The sequence below is a fragment of the Sardina pilchardus genome, chromosome 13, assembly GCF_963854185.1.
Source record: "Sardina pilchardus chromosome 13, fSarPil1.1, whole genome shotgun sequence".
In the NCBI taxonomy this organism is placed as follows: domain Eukaryota; kingdom Metazoa; phylum Chordata; class Actinopteri; order Clupeiformes; family Clupeidae; genus Sardina; species Sardina pilchardus.
In genome coordinates, this window is record NC_085006.1 from 10,903,027 (window position 1) to 10,923,174 (window position 20,148).

The 20,148-nt window shown below is 40.5% G+C and overlaps 1 protein-coding gene across 1 annotated transcript; it reads left to right on the top strand.

The window, feature by feature from the left end:
- The first annotated feature begins 4,304 nt into the window (after positions 1-4,304).
- Positions 4,305-19,494, top strand: LOC134099731 (integrin alpha-V-like). The gene is made up of 30 exons (XM_062552718.1): positions 4,305-4,572; positions 4,764-4,891; positions 6,219-6,304; positions 6,411-6,525; positions 7,482-7,543; positions 8,122-8,173; positions 9,001-9,123; positions 9,940-9,984; positions 10,100-10,143; positions 10,260-10,316; positions 10,421-10,473; positions 10,781-10,986; positions 11,128-11,322; positions 11,882-11,927; positions 12,042-12,149; positions 12,501-12,562; positions 12,782-12,933; positions 13,067-13,204; positions 13,348-13,415; positions 13,654-13,798; positions 14,470-14,562; positions 14,674-14,753; positions 14,878-14,958; positions 15,062-15,167; positions 15,343-15,501; positions 15,800-15,964; positions 16,138-16,251; positions 16,948-17,055; positions 17,312-17,434; positions 17,802-19,494. Exons 1-30 carry the CDS (start codon positions 4,406-4,408, stop codon positions 17,889-17,891), a joined length of 3,171 nt encoding a protein of 1,056 aa, XP_062408702.1. The 5' UTR covers positions 4,305-4,405; the 3' UTR covers positions 17,892-19,494.
- The last annotated feature ends 654 nt before the right edge of the window (positions 19,495-20,148 follow it).

Consider the following 20,148-nt stretch of genomic DNA (forward strand, 5'->3'; position numbering starts at 1 on the left):
CGAAGATAATAAAAGAAATATGCTATGTCAGGGACCCTACACTGTATTGCTATGGTGCATAACACAAACAGCAGAATCACACAGGGACTGGTCATTGATTTACCAAAGCTATGCTGTGGATTGCTCCAATCAGTTGAATGAATGACAGTTGATGTTTGCTTGATGTATACACTATATCAAAGACTATGACACAATCATGCAATGCAGTGAGCTAGATGTAAGCTTGATGTGTATTCTCTTTGGAAAAGAGAATAGAGCCAAACGCTTTGTAAATAATTCAGTGATTAGATAACAGTGAGGTTAAATTTGGGCCTAGATGAAAAATAGATTCTTAGGCATTTTTGTGAGCTGTATCTTTACCCAAATGTGCTGATGCTCATGGGTGCATTCAAACATTAATATTAATTTTGATGACGATTTATCAGCAATAATTTGTCAGACCTTTGTAATAACTGTAATACATTTATAATTGTAATTTAATGCTACAGTATATTAATCTTGTCTGCTAATGTTGTCAAGACAGTACAGTTTAGCACCCAATTAATATAAAAACAATCTTTAAAAGCCAGTTTGGCTCCATCCAGACCTTGTAATATCTAACATTGTATTCCAGCAGTGAAATACTTTTGTGAAGCAATATCTTTAATTGCAGAGACTTTGGAATATGTTTCAGATTCTTAGGATTGTCTGACATGTCAGCTCACAAAGTTTGGGTCATATAAAATCCTGAGCCTGGATAATGTGTAACTTTTTGTGATATAGTTTAAATCTGTAAATAAAACTGTCATTGCTGATCTGGCAGAAAAAAACCCATTGTCCTTCAGGTCTTCAAACACAACCACATGGGGGCAGTGAAACCCTGAAACAAATAGTTGTGGCATTTCAGTGAAATCAACTTGCCAACTATGAAGTGGACAGAACTGGACAAGTTCATTTAAGGATGCCACAGCATGAGAGGTTTTGAGCTTTATGGGCGCCGTTTAATTTGATTTCATATTGTTTTGGCACAACTATATCTTTTAAGGGAGTGTTTTCTTTAAGCATTTTAAATTCTTGTAATCCTCTTTGCTGCATGGTGCGCAACGCCTGTCCAGTTGACAACTCACAAGCTGTGGGTTTGTGTTCTCTTTCCTTCTCCTTTTCTCTCGGGGACGATAAAGATGTTCAATGTAAGTGAAACCTCACAGCGTATAACGGCCCGGGGTGGAGTCGTGTGCGATTCATGCAACATGGATGATTCCATCCGTCTGGATTCCAACTCGTTTGTGTCTGTGTGTGATGAGCACACCACACAGCTTACCCAGGGAGCTCGTTCCACTTTCAAAAGGGGGTAAATTGTTCCCAGGCTGAGGCCCGCATGTTTCTGAAGTCTCAATAGGCCCGCATGCCCAGCTGCAAGCTGTGTTCGGCCTATGCCAGGGCCATGATTGAGGTCTCGGACGCCCCTTGCCAAGAATCACAACTGCTGGAATGCCTGGATGCAGGCTCCCCCCTTTTCACTTAATTCCTCACTGAGTGACCATAAAAGGCCGAGAGACGTGTTCAAAAGACCCATGACATATGGGAAAGGTCCAGGACCCCTTCCAGTCATTTAGAGGTAACAGGAACATCAGCTGCCTGGACATGCATTCCTGGTAAATGTCACATTTATGTTAAACAGTCACTTTTAACAAGAGTGTGTAGTCAGCAAAACAGATCACCATAACTCGTTTTGCCAGCACTGAATTACACGCCATTGAATTCAGTAAAGAAGTATAACACAGAACTATTAAGTTTGAAAATAAATTATGTTTTAATAATTACAGGCAGAGGAAAAGTTTCGGGATCATGTTGGTGTTGGTGAAGTGAAAAAAATCCCTCTGTGTTCAAAGTTGGTTGAACAGGTATTTAGCTAATCAGGATGTGGCAAACAAGTGTGTGTGTGTGTGTGTTCTGTGCCACCATGAGGAGTAACTATGTAACTGCATGCACTTCTATATGCCAAATCATTTTGCCTACTGACAATGTAAAATCTTTGGATAACAACATATCATTCGAAGTTTACCACCTTAGCAGATGGAGGGAAATGTTTTTAATTCTAACTAAAAATATTCAAAAGCCAGAATTGTAGGATATCAGAGGATTGTTCAAAAACACGCATAACTATTCACCAAGAACAGTCTGTTAATTTTACTCTAAACCCGTTAAACATACTCTTCACTACAAAAACTAATATTATTTATTGCACGATATGCTAGCCTACATTCATTATTATTATTAAATGTGCAACCGCTTGGTGGAACAGGTTTTTGAGTTTGTGACCGAAAAGCTGCCTTGCACTGCCATCTTGCGGCAGGAATTGTTTTTTGGCAATAAGTAACCTAGAGCTTTATTCACCATTGAGGCATACACAAGTAAAGATAGATAGATAGATAGATAGATAGATAGATAGATAGATACTTTATTGATCCCCAAGGGGAAATTCAAGGTCCCAGCAGCTTAAGACACCACACACAACATACAGTACAATGTAAACAATGTAAACAGGAAGATTAAAAAGCAAATCAACAATCAACAATCAACAATGACTAAAGGAGCAGTAGAATACTATAGATAAGGTATGCATGAATGTACTGAGGATTGGTACTGTGATCCAGTCTGAGGTGTGTGTCAAGTTGGTAGTGCAAATAAGTCCAACAGTGCAACAGTGCAAGATAAAATTCTAGTGACCAGTAATAAATATGTACAGTACAAAATGTAAGCATAGTAATAATAATAACAGTACTAATATAAATATATGGACAATTAAAATAAACTTAACATAGTAATAATATAAGAGTTAGACATGAGGGTAGACATGTAAGTCATGCCATGTAAGTGTATAAGAGGGTGGAGGTGCAGATATACTATGCATAGAAGTCCAACTCTCCTTTTCCCTTCAGTGAAGCATTGTACAATTGTATGGCCCTGGGTACAAATGACTTTCTCAGTCTGTCTGTTGTGCATGTCATGGAGCGTAGTCTCCAGCTGATCAAGCTCTTCTGCTGTATGATAATGCTGTAGAGTGGATGATAGTCATTGTCCAGGATGCTGTGTAGCTTGTTCAGGGTCCTTTTGTCTGATACTGAAGTGATGCACTCCAGATCAGCTCCCACAACAGAGCCAGCCTTCCTTACCAGCCTGTCTAGTCGCCCAGTATCCCTCTTCCTAGTGCTTCCTCCCCAGCATGCCACAGCATAGAAGAGGACGCTGGCAACAACAGACTGGTAAAACATCCAGAGGAGCTTGCTGCAGACATTGAAGGAGCGCAGCCTCCTCAGGAAGTACAGCCTGCTCTGCCCTTTCTTGTATATTGCTTCAGTGTTGACTGACCAGTCCAGTTTATCGTCCAGATGTACGCCCAGGTACTTGTATGTGTTCACCACCTCCACATTGACCTCCTCAATGTGGAGGTGGTGAACACATACAAGTACCTGGGCGTACATCTGGACGATAAACTGGACTGGTCAGTCAACACTGAAGCAATATACAAGAAAGGGCAGAGCAGGCTGTACTTCCTGAGGAGGCTGCGCTCCTTCAATGTCTTCAAAGCCTCCCTCTCTCTTACACAGACCTGGTGTAAAAACGTTATAGTAAGTGTATTATCTCAGCAAATATTTGCTCAGTTTAGAATTTAACTTTTGTATGTAAAATAAATCAATAAGTTACAAGACATGGGATATAGGCCTACTGTAGCCTTCGTATGAATCTGTATGTTGCAGAATGTCTTTGCAAACATGCATAAGGCAAGTTTAGGCTACTGTGTGTGCACGAAAACGCCTGCAATATATATATATATATATTTATATATATAATAATAAGTTGAGTGCTGGGAATCACATGTTAGGCTAGGCTACAGAGATCTTGGGACTTTAATTTAAGAACACCCCCGCCCCCTAAGAGACACTGTCCAAGCAAAATATGACTTCGAACCTTATTGCTTATATTGGGTCAAATTTGAAACCTAGAAAACCTGAAATCTAGAAAAACTATTTTTGAAAAAGTTAACTCTTTTTCCTTCCATCACAGGAAGGTCACATTAGAATTCATAGGCCTTTATGCAACATTCATTCTATATGTAATTTTCATTAAGAAGTTTTATGTCAACGTGAGTATGTTAAAGGATAGGCAACACAGACATTTCAGTCCAGGCCTACTTTCGCAACATTCAGAGTCGAGTGCAGACAGCCAGGGCAGCAAAATCCTTCCTGAGGTCTATGTGGTTTACAAAACAGCATGTGCTCTTTCTCACCAACCTAGTAGGCGTCTCTCAGTCCATCCGTCCTTTGCGCACCAGGCAGTTCAAAAAGTGTGTAATCGAAGGCGGGCCGGAAAGACGCGAAAGCATATGATTTTGTTGTATTATGCCGCGGCTTTCTCTTCTTGAATGACAATGGGAAAAGTTTTAGTTTGTTTAGATATTTTCTTGGTGTTATTGTTTCGGTGTTCACAACTAAATGCGTTTAATTTGGACATGGCCAATCCTTCAGATTACTCTGGCCCAGCTGACAGCTACTTTGGCTATTCCGTGGATTTCTTCACACCGGATAACCAGTAAGTTAGATTATATCTGTGTTTTTGAAGGTAGGCCTATCGTGGCATTATGTTTGCATGTCTACATATTGTAAAATGTTCTCAGGGCATTCATAACTAAGCTTATGTACGGGCTATTTTATTCCAACATAGGCCACGCATGCCACATCATTAGAATTGTTAATTGTAGGCTACTGTACTTACCTCTCCAGGTTGAATCTCCTTGTTGGAGCCCCAAAATCTAACTCATCATCAGGTACAGTGGTGGAGCGTGGAGCAGTGTACAGCTGCTCTTGGCAAGATAAAACACAATGCCAACAGATTGAATTTGACAACACAGGTGAGTAGGCCTACTGCAATAGGCTAACGTTAATAACTAAAAAAAAAAAAAAAAATCTGTGAAATATCGAACGTTGCCATGGCGCACGGTTAATGTCTGTGAAATATTTACCTGCATGTGTCCATGTGTGTAAATGTGAGAATTTGTCTCTCCGTTTGTGTTTATAGTGGTGCATCCAAAATGAATAAACGGATCAACACACAATAGCATTGGTCGTGTTGGGGAACGGTTTCTGTGTTAAGCAGTGCAGCCCAATAGACACTTTCGTGTTAAAACTTGACCTGGAATGAGGAGCATGAACACGTCGACCCTATTACGGCAATAACCAAAAAAAAAAGACAACGCGGAAGGAGAGCAGAGTTTTCGTTTTGTGTGTGAAAATCGAGGCTGCAGCACTGTCACAGGCTCTTGAAGGCTAAAAAATGTCTCTGTTTGTTCGAAAAGTTCTCAAGGAATGCTTGGCTCGGTGACTCGGCTAAGGCTATCACGATTCATCATCTGAAAATTATTGTAATTAGAGCCGTTTTCTGCGAGTTAAGGACATCCAATGCAATGCACATATTTATCCCATGTCGAAGTTAGCCAAAGGTCAAGCATTTCATTTGTCAAGGGCAAGGCTCTTATCATGCTGTAAATTTACAGCAGTTCTCTAGAGGTGGTTGTGTGTTCCTGAAGAGTGCTTCACTCCAAACACTGTGCTGCCTGTCTTTCATCATTTTGGCTAACTAAAGATATTTGGCAATAGTGTGTGTCTGTATTGTGTGAAAAGTTTGTCCAAAATGTCTCAGTCCCATTATGCTTCTAATGCATTGTCATCCTGTGTCAGACAGGGTGTTTGCTAAAGATGTGTTATGGCAAGCCAGTCTTCGCATGTGTCAGAGCAGAATTATGGGGCAATTGAAGTGTAGATGAAAATGAATCTCTGCTTTAGTCACCGAGGACCAGTTAGCTACAGTTCATGTCTCATCATGCCTTGCTGTGACGTCATTGTGCAGATTCTATCACAATAATATTTCTGATCCTGTAAACTTTCATTAGGTAAACATGCAGGTGACTACCTGTTTGATGACAGAATAATGTGGTGCTTTGTTTAATAAAGATGGGAGTTATTGTGCCATTGGACTGTAACTTGCGAGGACAAATTTGTGACAGTATGACAGAGAACTAGTTCATGCCCATCTTGTCCATGTAAATGTCAGAGATGGATACATGGCTATATCCATGCGATAGATATCCCTCTACACACATGTACTTGGCCCCTGGTATTTATTTTCACAAAGATCCGAATGTTCTGGATGGCAGTAATACAATTGCCCTTCCTGTGCAGGTGATCGCAGAACTGCCACGGGGAATGAGTTCAAGTCCCATCAGTGGTTCGGTGCCACTGTACGGTCAGATGGAGAACACATACTGGTGAGCATTCTGGAGCTCTAAACAACAAGAATGCACCCTTTATTGACCTGTGTTCAGGTACAGCAGTCAATGCAGGGTCACTTTCATTCTCCCTGTGTCTTCCTAGGCCTGTGCACCTCTCTATCAGTGGTCCACCCCCAAATTCTCGGACCGCGAGCCTGTAGGAACCTGTTATCTCAAGAAAGGGGGCAAGATTGTGGAATACTCGCCTTGTCGGACCAGTATGTATATCCATTGACATTCTCACAAAGATTACAAAAGGAAAATATGGGGAATTCATCATTCATTTGGTGACATGCAATGTTTTGCTAAAGCCACTTAAAACAGTCAAGGTGCAGGTTATTCTAGGTCCTGACGTTTTGTAATTGTAACAAGAATATGTGACCCTACGAAACTGCCACAACATCACTCAGCATATTACATTTTTGTTGAACATTAGAACCAATGGACAGTGTGCAAGATCACTCTCTTAAGTAAGATGTTCAATCACACACGAAATTACAGTACAGTGCTGACAGGCATTGGCCGGGTTTCCCAGATTCATTAAGAAGCTCTTAAGTGCTAAGAACTTCTTAGGAGCGCTCTAAGAATGTTCTAAGAACGCTCCTAAGAAGTTCTTAGCACTTAAGAGCTACTTAACGAATCTGGGAAACCCGGCCAATGTGTCTTATAAATTCCTGTTGACCATCTGATAGAAATATCCAGGCCCAACTTTTCAAATAGCTTTTGCCAAATATGGTAGATATATGCAGGCACACATTTTCAAATAACTTCTGTCTTGAAAATGTGTTTCAGCAACAAGTGAGGAAAGAAAGCAATGATGCCTCTGAACCCCATTTACAACAAAATAGAACCAAAACAGACCATTGAATGGTCAATGTTCATTGTCAGTAGGGCAGATGAATCACTGAAAAAAGAGGAAATGGTTAAGTCCTACTTCTGTATCTGACCGTTGGAGTCTGAATATGGCATTGGGCTGGAGAGAAGGTTTAAATTGAATTAGTGGGTCAGTTGAAACTTATTAGGCTGAATTATTTAAACCAGCTTGTGCGAGTAATGGACCTTGGATCTAGCAAAACTGTTTTAAAACTGCCAGTCTGTCTTTCATGCTGCAGTTTAACATTTTTACATCCGTATGCTCATGAATATGTTTGCATTTGTTTGCATGTTCTTGCAGATTCTCTTAGTCCTGTTGGTCAAGGATTCTGTCAAGCTGGCTTCAGTGCAGACTTTGTGAAAGTAAGCTTTGATCCTACTACTCACACTGGCTTATCATATTTCAGAGTACAGTATATTTAAACAACATATATTTTCTGGTAGAAAAAAAAGGAAATCAAAGGCACTCTTCTTTCCAAAAATGTAAAAAGCCTTTATTTATCTGGCTATTTCATAATGAAAAGTTAAAAACAGGGAGAAGCTAGCCCATGCGTAGCGGCATAGGCAGCCTTCTTCAGGGTGTCCACTTGGATTTCCTTTCCTTTTCTATCTCATATGAATTCCCGACCCCATAGAGCACCTTCACATATTTGACTGGACTCCTGAGCACCCTGGACTTTTTTTGTCTTCTCAACATATATTCCTGGTTGGTGCAGAAGCACACATTTGGCATGACCACAGAGACTTCTTATTTAGTCCAGTAGATCATGAGAACGAGACAAGTTAAACTGAGCTAAAGAATTGCTCCGTGTTCTGTGGACAACAGTTGCAGGACAACACTGTGTAATCCATGAAAACTGAATTTGCGTAGTTGTATTAAAGTGCAGTTGTACTGTATTTTTTCTCAAGCAGTTGTTAGTCAATGTGTAATTGTTTTGCAGAATGCTAAGAGCAGAGTGGTGATTGGGGGACCAGGTAGCTTCTACTGGCAAGGTACGTTTTTAGATGTATGCAGAAGGCTATTGAAGCTAGTTTAGATGTGTAATGAAGTCCAAAGCTCACCGTTGTATTTAACTATTGAGGGCCCGAATTTAAATTTGCCAGGCAATGTCTAAAGTCTAACTGCAGTCATTTCCTGTAGATTAGACAGTGTTTTATGCAAGTTAAAAGAAACAAAACCATATTAATACCATATTAACTGCCCCCTTGTATTAACCTCATAGCTGAAGAAATTTTGTAAATCAATGTATAAGCTGCGGCTAATAGTCGGGAAATTTAGATAATGTAAGTTTAATAATGAGGAAACATCTATTTGCCTGTTTAATTACATGAGCAAAACTGGTGGGTCAAGTTAAGGCTCACGAAACGCATCTGTGTAAATAAATGGTGATTATGCATAGTGCGGCCTTTTTTCTTGTTTTTCAATGATAGTTTATACTTTGGTCAGCACTCTAAAAACATTATAAGTCTTGAGTGAAGCCTACTCCTACCCTTACAAACTTTCAAGTTAAGGCTTCCACATGCCACACCTTTTGTCAGTTTCACAATACAGTTTAAGCACATCTGTACACCCATCATTTACAGACTATTAACTAAGCTTTATACATTGATTTTGCAAAATGTCTACGGCTATGAGGTTAATACATGTTTTTATTATTATTATTATTTGCATGAAACTTAGTCCTGTGGTTTATACACAATGCAGCTAATACACAGGATATTTATTGTATTAATGTGGCACTGCCTATAGTATAATCAGGTAATTTCAGATCATAGATAATTGAAATGCTGTTTGAAATGACAACCATTTCTGTTCACAGGGCAGCTGATTTCTGATGACGTTGCCGAAGTCCTCAGCAGGGTCACCAACCAGTTCATCACACCATATGGGAATCAGCTCTCTACAGCAGCGGCTAGTCCACGCTTTGATGACAGTTATCTTGGTAAGCGCACTCTCTGTGGCACAATGATGCGCTAAAAATGACTGTTTTAAAGTCGGCCTCTGTGGTCATTTACAGCAGCATTAAAGAGGGGGGGGGTCCCTCTACAGTTTATAATAAGCAAACTGAATATGTGTCTTTTGCCAGAAGAAAGTATGAACATGATTCAATACAATACAGAGGACATGCACCAACAGCAATCTGTAGAAGGAGATCTCAGAATTCCTGTAGCTAGCAGCTCTTTCATTTTGATTTAGGAGGAGGGGGGGGGAGTGTTCCTACCAGAACACCAAACTTCCTATGGTTGTTTTAGGGCCCAATCACACTGCAAGCGTGGTGACTACATGTCAGCTTCCTTACCTGTTCGTTTTAATTCCCCGGCGATGTTAACAGGTTAGAGCCTGCACATGCTCGAGCTGCACTGAAAACGCATGTACGCCAGAAATGGGGCCGGCGGCTATTTTTTTTCACGAGACGCATAAGCGCGTTGTCCATTCAAAAGAGAGAGTGAAATGTTTTAGCAGGCAGACTGGTGCAGTAGAAGCACATCAGAGATGTTTCTGGAATGAATGCACATTAAAAAAACGTGACGCAACAGCAACAGAACACAGGCGGAATACACATGACACTCTTGAGGTGTGATTAAGCCCTTACAGGCGATTAGACCTACTCAGGGTGTGGCAGGAGTGCCGTTCGTCCCATTAAGAGTTTATGTGCCAGTGACATGATTTTGGAAATGTTATTTTAAAGTAAAAAAAACCTCTTTAGGGGGTGTCTGAAATGTTTAAAACTTGAGATTAAACTTGTAGTCTTTTTCAGGATATTCTCTTGCAGTTGGTGATTTCGATAATGATGGACACGTTGGTATGAAATAATGTTATGCCCACACTTTCACACTCACACATGAATTTATTTGACTACTTAGAGTAGTCTGACACCTTGAAAGATATACTGTATGTCTAATCCATTTCTTTTTTAGACTACCTCACAGGGGTTCCCAGAGGCGACAAAGTTGTTGGCTATGTAAGTAATATATTGCATATGGATTTGGTTAACCCTGAAAACCTTGCTTTAATTATTTGCCCAGAACTTGCCCTACAATTGAATCTCATTGAGAGCTTTTTTTTTAACCATTATAGGTCACCATATTTAACGGGAAAAATATGGAGTCCGAGGCAAACTTCACTGGAACACAGGTAAGGGGTTTTTACTTGTCACATGTTACGTATTAATACATATTAAAATACTGAATGTCACAGGTATGAAAGTCACTGTGAACTGGATATGTTTGTCTTGGTAGATGGCAGCCTATTTTGGCCATGTTGTGGCAGCAGCTGATGTTAATAATGATGGGTGAGTACTAACGTTAGTAAGTAATAACCGTAGCCACACATTAGCAGTGTTATTTTAGTGTACTTGTTTATGTGTTTCGTGTACCGTCTATGTGTTTCGCTTCGTGGTGTAATGCCATGGCCACGTGGTGGCAATCTGAATAGTTTAGGTTCAAATGTATGACAACCTAGGAAGAACGGAGGCGGAGGTCTGCGCTCTCGGAGTGCTTTTCTGGTTTGCTTATATGTTTCTCTGTTTACTCTCTCTTCTCTTGTGTGACCATTCCTCTTCATGCTGTCTTCCTGTCAACCTTTCCCTCTCTGTTCAGACACTTGGACATCTTTGCAGGTGCCCCTCTCTTTATGAGCCGCGCCTCTGATGGTAAATTCAGGGAGCTCGGACAGGTGTCTGTCTATCTGGGCCTCGCCGGGTTTTCTTTCCGGGAACCGGTCCACCTCACCGGCACTCAAGCGTATGCCCGCTTTGGCAGTGCCATTGCCTCACTTGGTGATCTTGATCAGGACGGCTACAATGGTGGGTCACGTCTATGTGCACTGCACATCTGTTGCAGAGACAGACAGAGAAACTGAAGGTTACATATTTGCCTGACTGTGTTCATTTACACTATTAAAAAAAAGCAAAAGAGTCATGAGATATCCTCTTCTCTGCCCTCAGACATAGCCATCTCTGCGCCATACGGCGGTACTGAGGGAAAGGGGTTGGTGTACGTGTATAACGGACGAGACAGTGGCATCGGGTCTGTGGCCTCTCAAGTCCTGCATGGCCAGTGGGCTTCCACGTCCTCCTTGTCGCCAAGTTTCGGCTACTCGCTGAAAGGAGCAATTGACATCGACAAAAATGACTACCCAGGTGTTGTGCTGTCACCTTCCATTCACTAGTGTACCTAATAAGAATCAATCTAGTGATTTAATGTATGCCGTCTTTGTGTCACTCTAGTGTCAGCAGATGGTATACTATGTTCTAATTAGGGCTTAAATGAATGATAATTTTCATAGTTGATCAGTCTATTGAGTATTTGTTTTTAATCCATTAGTTGATCAATGTTGATCATTTTGTTGAAAAATGTTGATCATCATGATGATAATGCCCATGCCACATGCCAAACATATTTAGATTATTGTTATAGAGAGGAGTAAGTAGCACAGAAAATATTAAATCTTAAATCGGAGAATGTAGTAAATAAAAACACACAAACTGATGAAGAGATTACCAAAATACAGTAGTTAGTTGTTGCAGCCCTGGTTCTCAGTATTCATGACCATAATAAGTCCATTGCTCCACCTTTGCCTCCATGATAAACTGCATGGATCTCTCTGTGATGAACATGCTGTATATATAAATGTATGATATGAATGTATTTCTTGGAAACTGAAAGTGTTTTAACTTTAACTGTTATATGCTCTCACAGATTTGATAGTAGGAGCCTTTGGAGCGGATAAAGCAGTTTTATACAGGTAGAAGAAACATGTATCTTTATTTGTCATCAACATTGATGTAAAAGTCTTGTTATTTTTAATACATGTCTGAAATAAGGTGTCAAATGTAACTCTGTGCCTTTGTCTACTCAGAGCTCGCCCTGTCATTATCACAAACATAACTTTGGACATCAATCCTCAAATCCTAAACTTGGAGGACAAGACATGCAAAATTCCTGGTACAACTACATCTACCACCTGGTATGATTACACCCACAACTACAGAGAGATGGGATGTGATTGGGTGTCCCGAATCTCCTGATGACAACATTAGGTTGCATTAGGTGTACTGTGATGTTGAAAATCTCATTGTGTGTAAAATTGTGCTTTCCAAGTCTCTAACTTGTGCAACCAATGTGCAACCAACCAGTTGCGTAACACCAAAGAAGCCAGAGGAGTATAATTACTTTAGCGGCTTCGTAGCTTTACCCCTCCTTTTGTGCTCTTGTCAAATTTGACCAATTATTTGCATATCTTTTTTTTTTCCTGAAAATGCTGTTCATGTTTTCATCTCTCAAAATGCTGTTCATGTTTTTTATTGTCAATTTTTAGTTTCAAGGTCAAGTATTGTCTTCAGGCCAAGGGCAAAGGTGTAAAGTTGCCTTCTTCATTCAGTAAGTCACCCTCAAATACACATTAACACACCTTTGTATTTTGCATATCTACAATAAAAATTCTGTAAACACATAAATCAAGTATAGCCTGACGTCTGAAGTAGGAAGGAAGAGGCTGCTGCTGTTGAGGTTAAATGTTTGCAGATATTTCTAACAAAGCAGTATTGAGCAGAAGCATAGCATTATGATGTGTTCAGCATCCATCTCTTGTGTCTCCAGAGGTGCAGGTTGATGTGCACCTTGATCGACACAAACTCAGCGGGGCAAAGAGAACCATGTTTGTCAGCAACAAAGCCTCTCAACTAACAGTCAACATTACTGTGCCCAACACCAACCAGCTTACCTGTCAGACAAAGGATGCCTTTGTCATCGTGAGTGACTAAACTCCTCTTTCAGCGATAAAGAATTGTGTCAAACCGGAAACTCAAGCAACACACTCAGACTGATTAATCTTCTCAGGATGATTTCATTATCCCAACCAATCCCAAACGGTCTATGTTTCAGAATGATTCAGAGTTCCGGGATAAAATCACGCCCGTCTCAGTCTTCCTGGATTACCAATTGGATTACAGCAGTGCGGCAGACTCGACAGGTCTCCAGCCTGTTCTTAACCAGCTCAGCCCAAAGAATGCATCCAGACAGGTGTGAACCAATGCACATGTCCTGACACTTCACTGACCATCATGTACGAGTGTGAAGCTATGTGGTAACCGGCTGTGTGGTGATTCACTAACATGTCACTGTTAGGATTAGGTTTGTGATGAAGGTTGTTTTGTGCTTGCCAGGCCCATATTTTACTGGACTGTGGACCTGATAACATTTGTAAACCAAACCTACAGCTCACTGTGAAAAGGTAAAAGTCTCAATAGAAAAAGAGTATATAGAAACACATCTATTGTTTATGGTTGGAGACATGTTGGTTTTGTAATAGCCAAGGCAACTGTGATCGTACGGATAATCGAGTTGCACAACACATCTTGCAACATACTGTACTGCTCTCTCTCTCTTTCTCTCTCTCTCTCTCTCTCTCTCTCTCTCTCTTCCTGTCCCTCTTCGTCACCCTCCTCTGTTCTTATTCCTTTATCCCTTAGTGACCAGGAGCAGATGTATATAGGTGATGAGAGCTCTCTCACTCTTGATGTCACAGCAGAGAACATTGGGGAGGGAGCGTACGAAGCAGAGCTTTATGTCTACATGCCCGCACATGCTGACTTTAATGGAGTAGTCAAAAAGGAGGTACGAGCAGATTGTTAATTAACTCTGAATTGCATAGTTATATCAGTGCAGTCTGCATATGACATACCATAACCCCTACAGTTTCAAGCGGGGCAGTTTCTGACTGGTGCTGAATTAGGTAATGCAGTTGTATTGGCCAACACAGGATGTTTCAGATGAATGTTCCTGTGTATAACAGCTACTAAGGCTGTTTACTGTAAGTTAACAGTAGATGTATCAGAACTTTAATTCACACAAATATCAAGGCATACAAGCTAACGTTGAAATGAAGGAAACGTAGTGGTTTATGCCAATGGTTTGAATATATTTCACCTGTTGAATCAGTAATTCTGAAATTTGTGTGACAAAGTTTATCCAATTTACAGAAAGATATTGGATTCAAAATGGATGAATTCCATAATTCTAACCTAAAGAATTGGTTTAAATGATAAATAGCATCAATGTATCGGAGAAAACATGTACAAAGTTAAGGGGGGAAACATTTTTAAATGTTCAACTCTGAATTTGCACCAATTTCGTAGAATGGCCCATGAAACAACAAGAGTCAACTCTGTACTAGAAACAGAAAGGACATTTTATGACTGTTTGTCTGTACACCAACATAGCTCTGCTAGTACTGTATTAGCTCTGTTACAATAACCATGATGCCTCTGGCTTGACTTTTTCGCCAGGGCCAGCCCCGTCTGTCTTGTGCCTACAGACTTGAGAACGGGACCAAGGAGGTAGTGTGTGACCTCGGCAACCCCATGAAAGCAGGAACTTCTGTGAGTATGGGTTTTACTACAGTTGGGTAAACTCACTCAGCAGGAATCCTCTGAGCTTTGAGTACATTTCACATGTAACAATTTAACAATAATATTGTCTTTTCCCTGCAGCTGTCAACCGGCCTGAGATTTAGTTTCTATCAGCTGTCTGATGAGGACACAGAAGTCAAGTTTGACCTGCAGATCCACAGGTACACTGTCATAGATAACAAATAAAATGTGAACAACACTGTTCATGAAGTATTGATGAGCTATTCTCACATTGCATTTCTGTTCACTGCATCTGATTTTACTGTATTGACTTTGTTGCCTCAGCTCCAATGAGTACAACAGGAGCAGTGCCTTGGTTTCCAGTGTCACCAAGCTGGCTGTGTTGGCTAGGATGGAATTGAGCAGGTAATGCAAGTACCTACAGTACAACAGTTAAAAACACTTTGTCTTGGTGCGAACGTTTCACAGACAGTACTATAATACATTTGCATTGTGTTGTTGTATTTAGTGCATCAGAACCCAAACAGATCCTTCTTCCCATTGCAAACTGGGAGCCTAAAAACCCACCAGTAACAGAAGACGACATTGGTCCAAGTGTGCAACACATCTATGCGGTTTGTACTGTACAATTCTAAACACAACACAGGCAACATGGATAAATTACACATAAACAGCAAGATAATATGACTACTAACAGCAGATCAGTTTGTAGTGCAAGAGCATACTTCACTTTACTGATATTATGAATTCTAAATGTCCTCACTGACTTTTTGTTTCCCCATGTTCCAGTTGCGAAACAATGGCCCTAGTGTGATCAGTAAGGCTACGCTGGATGTCCAGTGGCCTTACAGATTCGATAATGACAGCTTGCTCTACATCACAGCATTCGAACACGAGGGGCCCATACAGTGCCGCACAGACATCACAGTTAACTCTCTGAACCTCACGGTGAGTGCATGCTTGTGGTAATGCAGAATACAGACACAGGGTGCCTCTCAACATCTCTCCTCGATCCATGATGCTCGACCCTCGAGGGGCGTTCCCACTGATCTATAACGAACACTGGATAGACTGTCCCATTGTTGCCGCCCCATCATTCTTCATGTAGATCAGTGAGGATCGAGGCCCGAGGAGCGAGGGAGGACATATAAAAGCCCAAATGAGAGGCACCCACAGTCTCTGTGTAAACTCTTCATTGACTTCTGTTCCTTGTTGTCTTGGTGTTAATGTTGTCTGCCTCTTGTAGAGTCCTGTTGTGCAAACGAATGACACAGAACAAGAGGGTGGAGACAGAGAAGAGGCACGGAAACGGACGCGCCGTGATGTCGTAGACAAATCTGACGAATCAGATAGTGCAGTAGCCCCTGACGAATTAGATGTCAATAGAGCAATAACCAAACGGGTGATTTTGGTGAGCACATGCAATCATTGCCAAATTCTTTTTTCGTCTGTCTTACAATGTGTGTGCATACAAATACATCTATTTGTAATGTACTTTATTTTTGTACAGTTCATGTCATGTTATGGAAAGACTTGACATATGTCATGACTCAAAAATAAACAAAATATGCATTCTTATTTAAGGACTGTAACAGAGCGACGTGTTCACACATAAGATGTGAAGTGGGTCGTCTGGAGAGGGGGAAGAGTGCCATTGTGTTCATTAAATCACGACTCGCCGTGGCCACCTTTCTCAAGGTACCTACACTTACAAGACAACTCAGATTGAAGAACAGAGCTAAGAACAACCTACAGTACAGTCTATTTTTGGATGATAATGAGTGTAGACTTTCATTGGGGAACTAAGACAACATAAATCAGCAATTTTGTGTAAGACTGGAATATGCATGATAGCCCTGGAAGACGGGAGGTGGTGGGTTGCGAACGGAGTAACGCCGTTGCTGAAACTTCAGTAGGTAGGTAGCAAATAAGTAACCTGAATGATTGAAGAAGGAGGCGTGGCAAATTCCGTCACGCTCCTCCCGAGCTTCGGTTGTAAACACCATTAATCTTGAGTAAGACTGGAATATGCATAATAGCCCTGGGGGCCAGTTCAAGTCAAAGTAAATTGCTACAAAGTAAATCACTACTAAGCTACTGACAAGACTCAAACTATCATTATAGTTTTGCTATACTGTAGAGAGGGTCCCTACAGACAAATGGAAAACATTTAAGTTTTTTAAGTGTGAAAAGGTGGGAAAAAAAGACAGTCAGGGTTTTAGTTAAATTCTCCCAGTCGCTGCTCCAAAAATAGACCCTAGATGGTTCGTAGACTATATGAGCAATGTTTTAGAATGAATGTTAAGAATCAATTTTGATGTTATATCTCACAAAATATTTAACATTGTTGACAGATGATGTTTGCTAAAGAATCTGTGGTCTGTGTTCTCTCAGACAGAAAATCAAAATCGGTCGCACACTATTATTTCTTCTGCCTCCTTCAATGTCACAGAGATGCCTTATAAAAATCTGGTGACTACGCTACCACACAACTCAACCACTGTAAGTATTGATGGGAAAGACAGAGAAAGAAAGACACACACACATATATACACAATACACACAGAGCTCGATAAGAAAGAAATGACAGCCTGTTTCAGATGTTGCATACATCTGAAAACATGGCATCCTAATAACAAACAGACTGCACATGGAAGAATGTGCAGAAAGGCAAAACATGCTCTTCTTACTTGTGCATATGTATTTGCGGGAAGTGGGAGTATTGCACCGCAAAACATTTTAATGTCTGTCTGAGCAGATAAGCACTACTGTGGAATCAGCGGTGACTGGTCAGCAACTGCCTGTGCCCACATGGATAATCGCAGTGGCTATCCTGGCAGGACTTCTCCTCCTCATTCTTCTAATCCTTATCATGTACAAGGTGAGTCTCACCAGAGTAGTACAAAGTGAGAGGGGCCGGAATTGTATCAGATTTGAAGGCAGCAGTTTGTAACGGATTTGTCCAGAGGGGGTGTCCATCATTTTGCAAAGTTATTTTCCCCACTGGATCCCAAGAGACATGTTATTCCTCTGTGCATCTGTTTTAATGATAGCAATCAGAATTAGTGCAGGCTTTTATGTATTCTGAAATACACCTCTCCATGGCAGTCTTAACCAAGAAGCCCTTTTATGGCGCACATGGCGCATATGGAGCCTGAAGCCAGGCTAATCCTGTGAATCACTCTCTTCTGTGTGTTGACGCTACGCAGCTCTCCTCTGTTTGTCTGACCTCTCTATCCTTCTTTCAGTGTGGATTCTTCCAGCGAAGTCGTCCACCGCAGGAGGACAATGAGAAAGAGCAGCTGCAGCCCGAGGGAGAGGCCAGTCCTGAGGGCTGAGCAGTGTGTGTGTGTGTGTGTGTGTGGCATAGCAGCAGTGTGTTTGTGTTTTTGTCTTGAAGTAGCATCTGAATCACTAAGCAATAGCTTCTTAGGTGACCAGTAGAGGGACTGATGAGCTTATAGCTTATACTACTGTTACTATAACATCTGGTACTTCAATTTTAAGGTTGCTCTTGGAATGTAAATATAAGCGTCATTTGTTTTTAAGACTCCTATGACTGGAGTTACCATTTCAGCTTCTGATACTGAAGAAAATTAGACACTGTGTTTTTTTTTTGTTTTTTTTTTTCAAATGAATGTTTGTGCGTTTATGCATTTCTCACCCTCATGACATCAGGTTTAAAATTGAAGTTCATAAAAGATTGTATTTTTTTGATAAAGACATGTCATTTTGTTTCACCTTTAAAGCACACTGGAAGCTAAAGTTTGCACATTGTTGTTTTGCAAGTAGCAGCTTAAGCACTACGAGATTTATCATGGAATCATGTGGCACATGTAAAGAGTTCAGATGCAACGTCGAAGTCCGGAATCAGTCAAGCATTGGTCGTAGTGATGTCCAACTGCGTCAAAGTCCGGAATCAGTCAGTGCATTGGTATTTTCACATGCATGCTTGGCACCGCCCTTGAGCCATTTTCATTTTTCAGTCTTTCTAGATCTGGATCTGGATTTCCAGGCTAGCTTTAAAGGCTTTTTCATCTGAACTCTTCATACACATAGGGCTTAAAACAATGAACATTTCTGTGCCTGTAGTAATTATAATTATCAAAGCCGTAATATATATTTGTCCATTTTCAAATCCTAAATGGCCTGGCTTATGTCTGAACTCAGATACAGTGTCTGAGAATGTCAAGACCTACAAACATACAGCACCTTGTAACATTATTTCTTCACTATAGGGCATGCAATTCTTTCCACTGTATAGCATTATTTCTGCTTTCCGGTTATTGTGTTATTTGTTTTTTGTGTACCTGTTTTTCCATGGGGAGTATTTTCAGATGTGCACCTAGCCTACTATCTATCCAAATAATTATTTACACAAACAAGTCATAGATTTAGGCTGTCATATAGGCCTACTGTATGTCTGGAATCATCAAGTGCATACTACTGAAATGGAAACACTGTAACATAACCTGTGCAATATTGTTTATGCATTTATAACTACTGTTGAAAATAGAATAACTTTTTAAGTATTTTTTTTATTTGAGTTGGCTTTGCTGTTGTCCTACATGCCTACTGTAGGGCATCAACGTTTTACTGGGGGCTTTAGACATGTAACCTTTACTAAATGTGTGAAGGCACCTACCAACTATTTTATAGGTGCCTGTGAAGTGTCCAGATTATTTTTTACATGAACACAAACCTTTGAGTAGATTAGCCTACCTCACCAGTCACATAATTTAGAGAACTGCACATTTCTTTCTTCAGGGTCATTCCTCTCCTTCCATTGTTTCCCTTCATGGTTTTTTTTTTTTTTTTTTTTTTTTGGCGTTTAGCACATGTGTGTTTTTTTTACATGCTATTTCGCAGATGTGTTCATGATTCCTAAGCATGATATATTTTTTTCAATAAACTGAATTGGGATGACAAAGTTGATAAAGACTGTAGGCCTAGCCTACTGCTTTGTTGATGCACTAACACTTAAGACTTTTAGGGTAATGAATATTGGACCTATTACAATGTGTTAGACTGCCAGTTAAGTGGAGTTCAAGTTTTAAGTCAGATCCAAGAGCGCTGCTCCAGTAGAGAATGTGACTCTGGCTCCACTCATGAATCAGTGTTTGGTCTCGTCGTTACTATGGAAACATGTCGCGTCTGTTGTGGGAAATCAGAACGAAAGGCAACAGGTGAGTCCGATTAAACATTGTAACATTATGCGAACTAGCTAGCCTGTTTCTCTCTGTGTCTGCGCAAAGTTTGTTAACGCAGGAACTTATAGTTAAACTGTTTGTCTGCTCAAATTCAGTCACGTTTTGATGTTTTGAAATTCCACAGCAGATGCGAGGGCTAACGTTACAGAGTGTCAAGTTCTCAAATCATTGCAGCAGTAGGCCTAGTTTGATCGGACAACTTGCGACCTGTGAAAAGAATTGAGCGGACCGTGCATTTTCTGTAGCCTAACATTAGTCAACAAAGATATGTTGTAAATAAATGTAATGTACAATATATCCACGTAGGCTATTCTTTCTATGTTCAAGTCTTTGATATAGCCTAATGTAATGTCATGTTTTATAGGCCCTAATGGCCTATAATTGC

Bases quoted from the DNA above. Each gene is read 5' to 3' on its own strand.
- LOC134099731 (XM_062552718.1), top strand. From the start codon at position 4,406: ATGACAATGGGAAAAGTTTTAGTTTGTTTAGATATTTTCTTGGTGTTA. The intron at 9,124-9,939 runs GTAAGCGCACTC...AGTCTTTTTCAG, and splicing joins CTTTGATGACAGTTATCTTG to GATATTCTCTTGCAGTTGGT. The intron at 12,563-12,781 runs GTAAGTCACCCT...TTGTGTCTCCAG, and splicing joins AAAGTTGCCTTCTTCATTCA to AGGTGCAGGTTGATGTGCAC.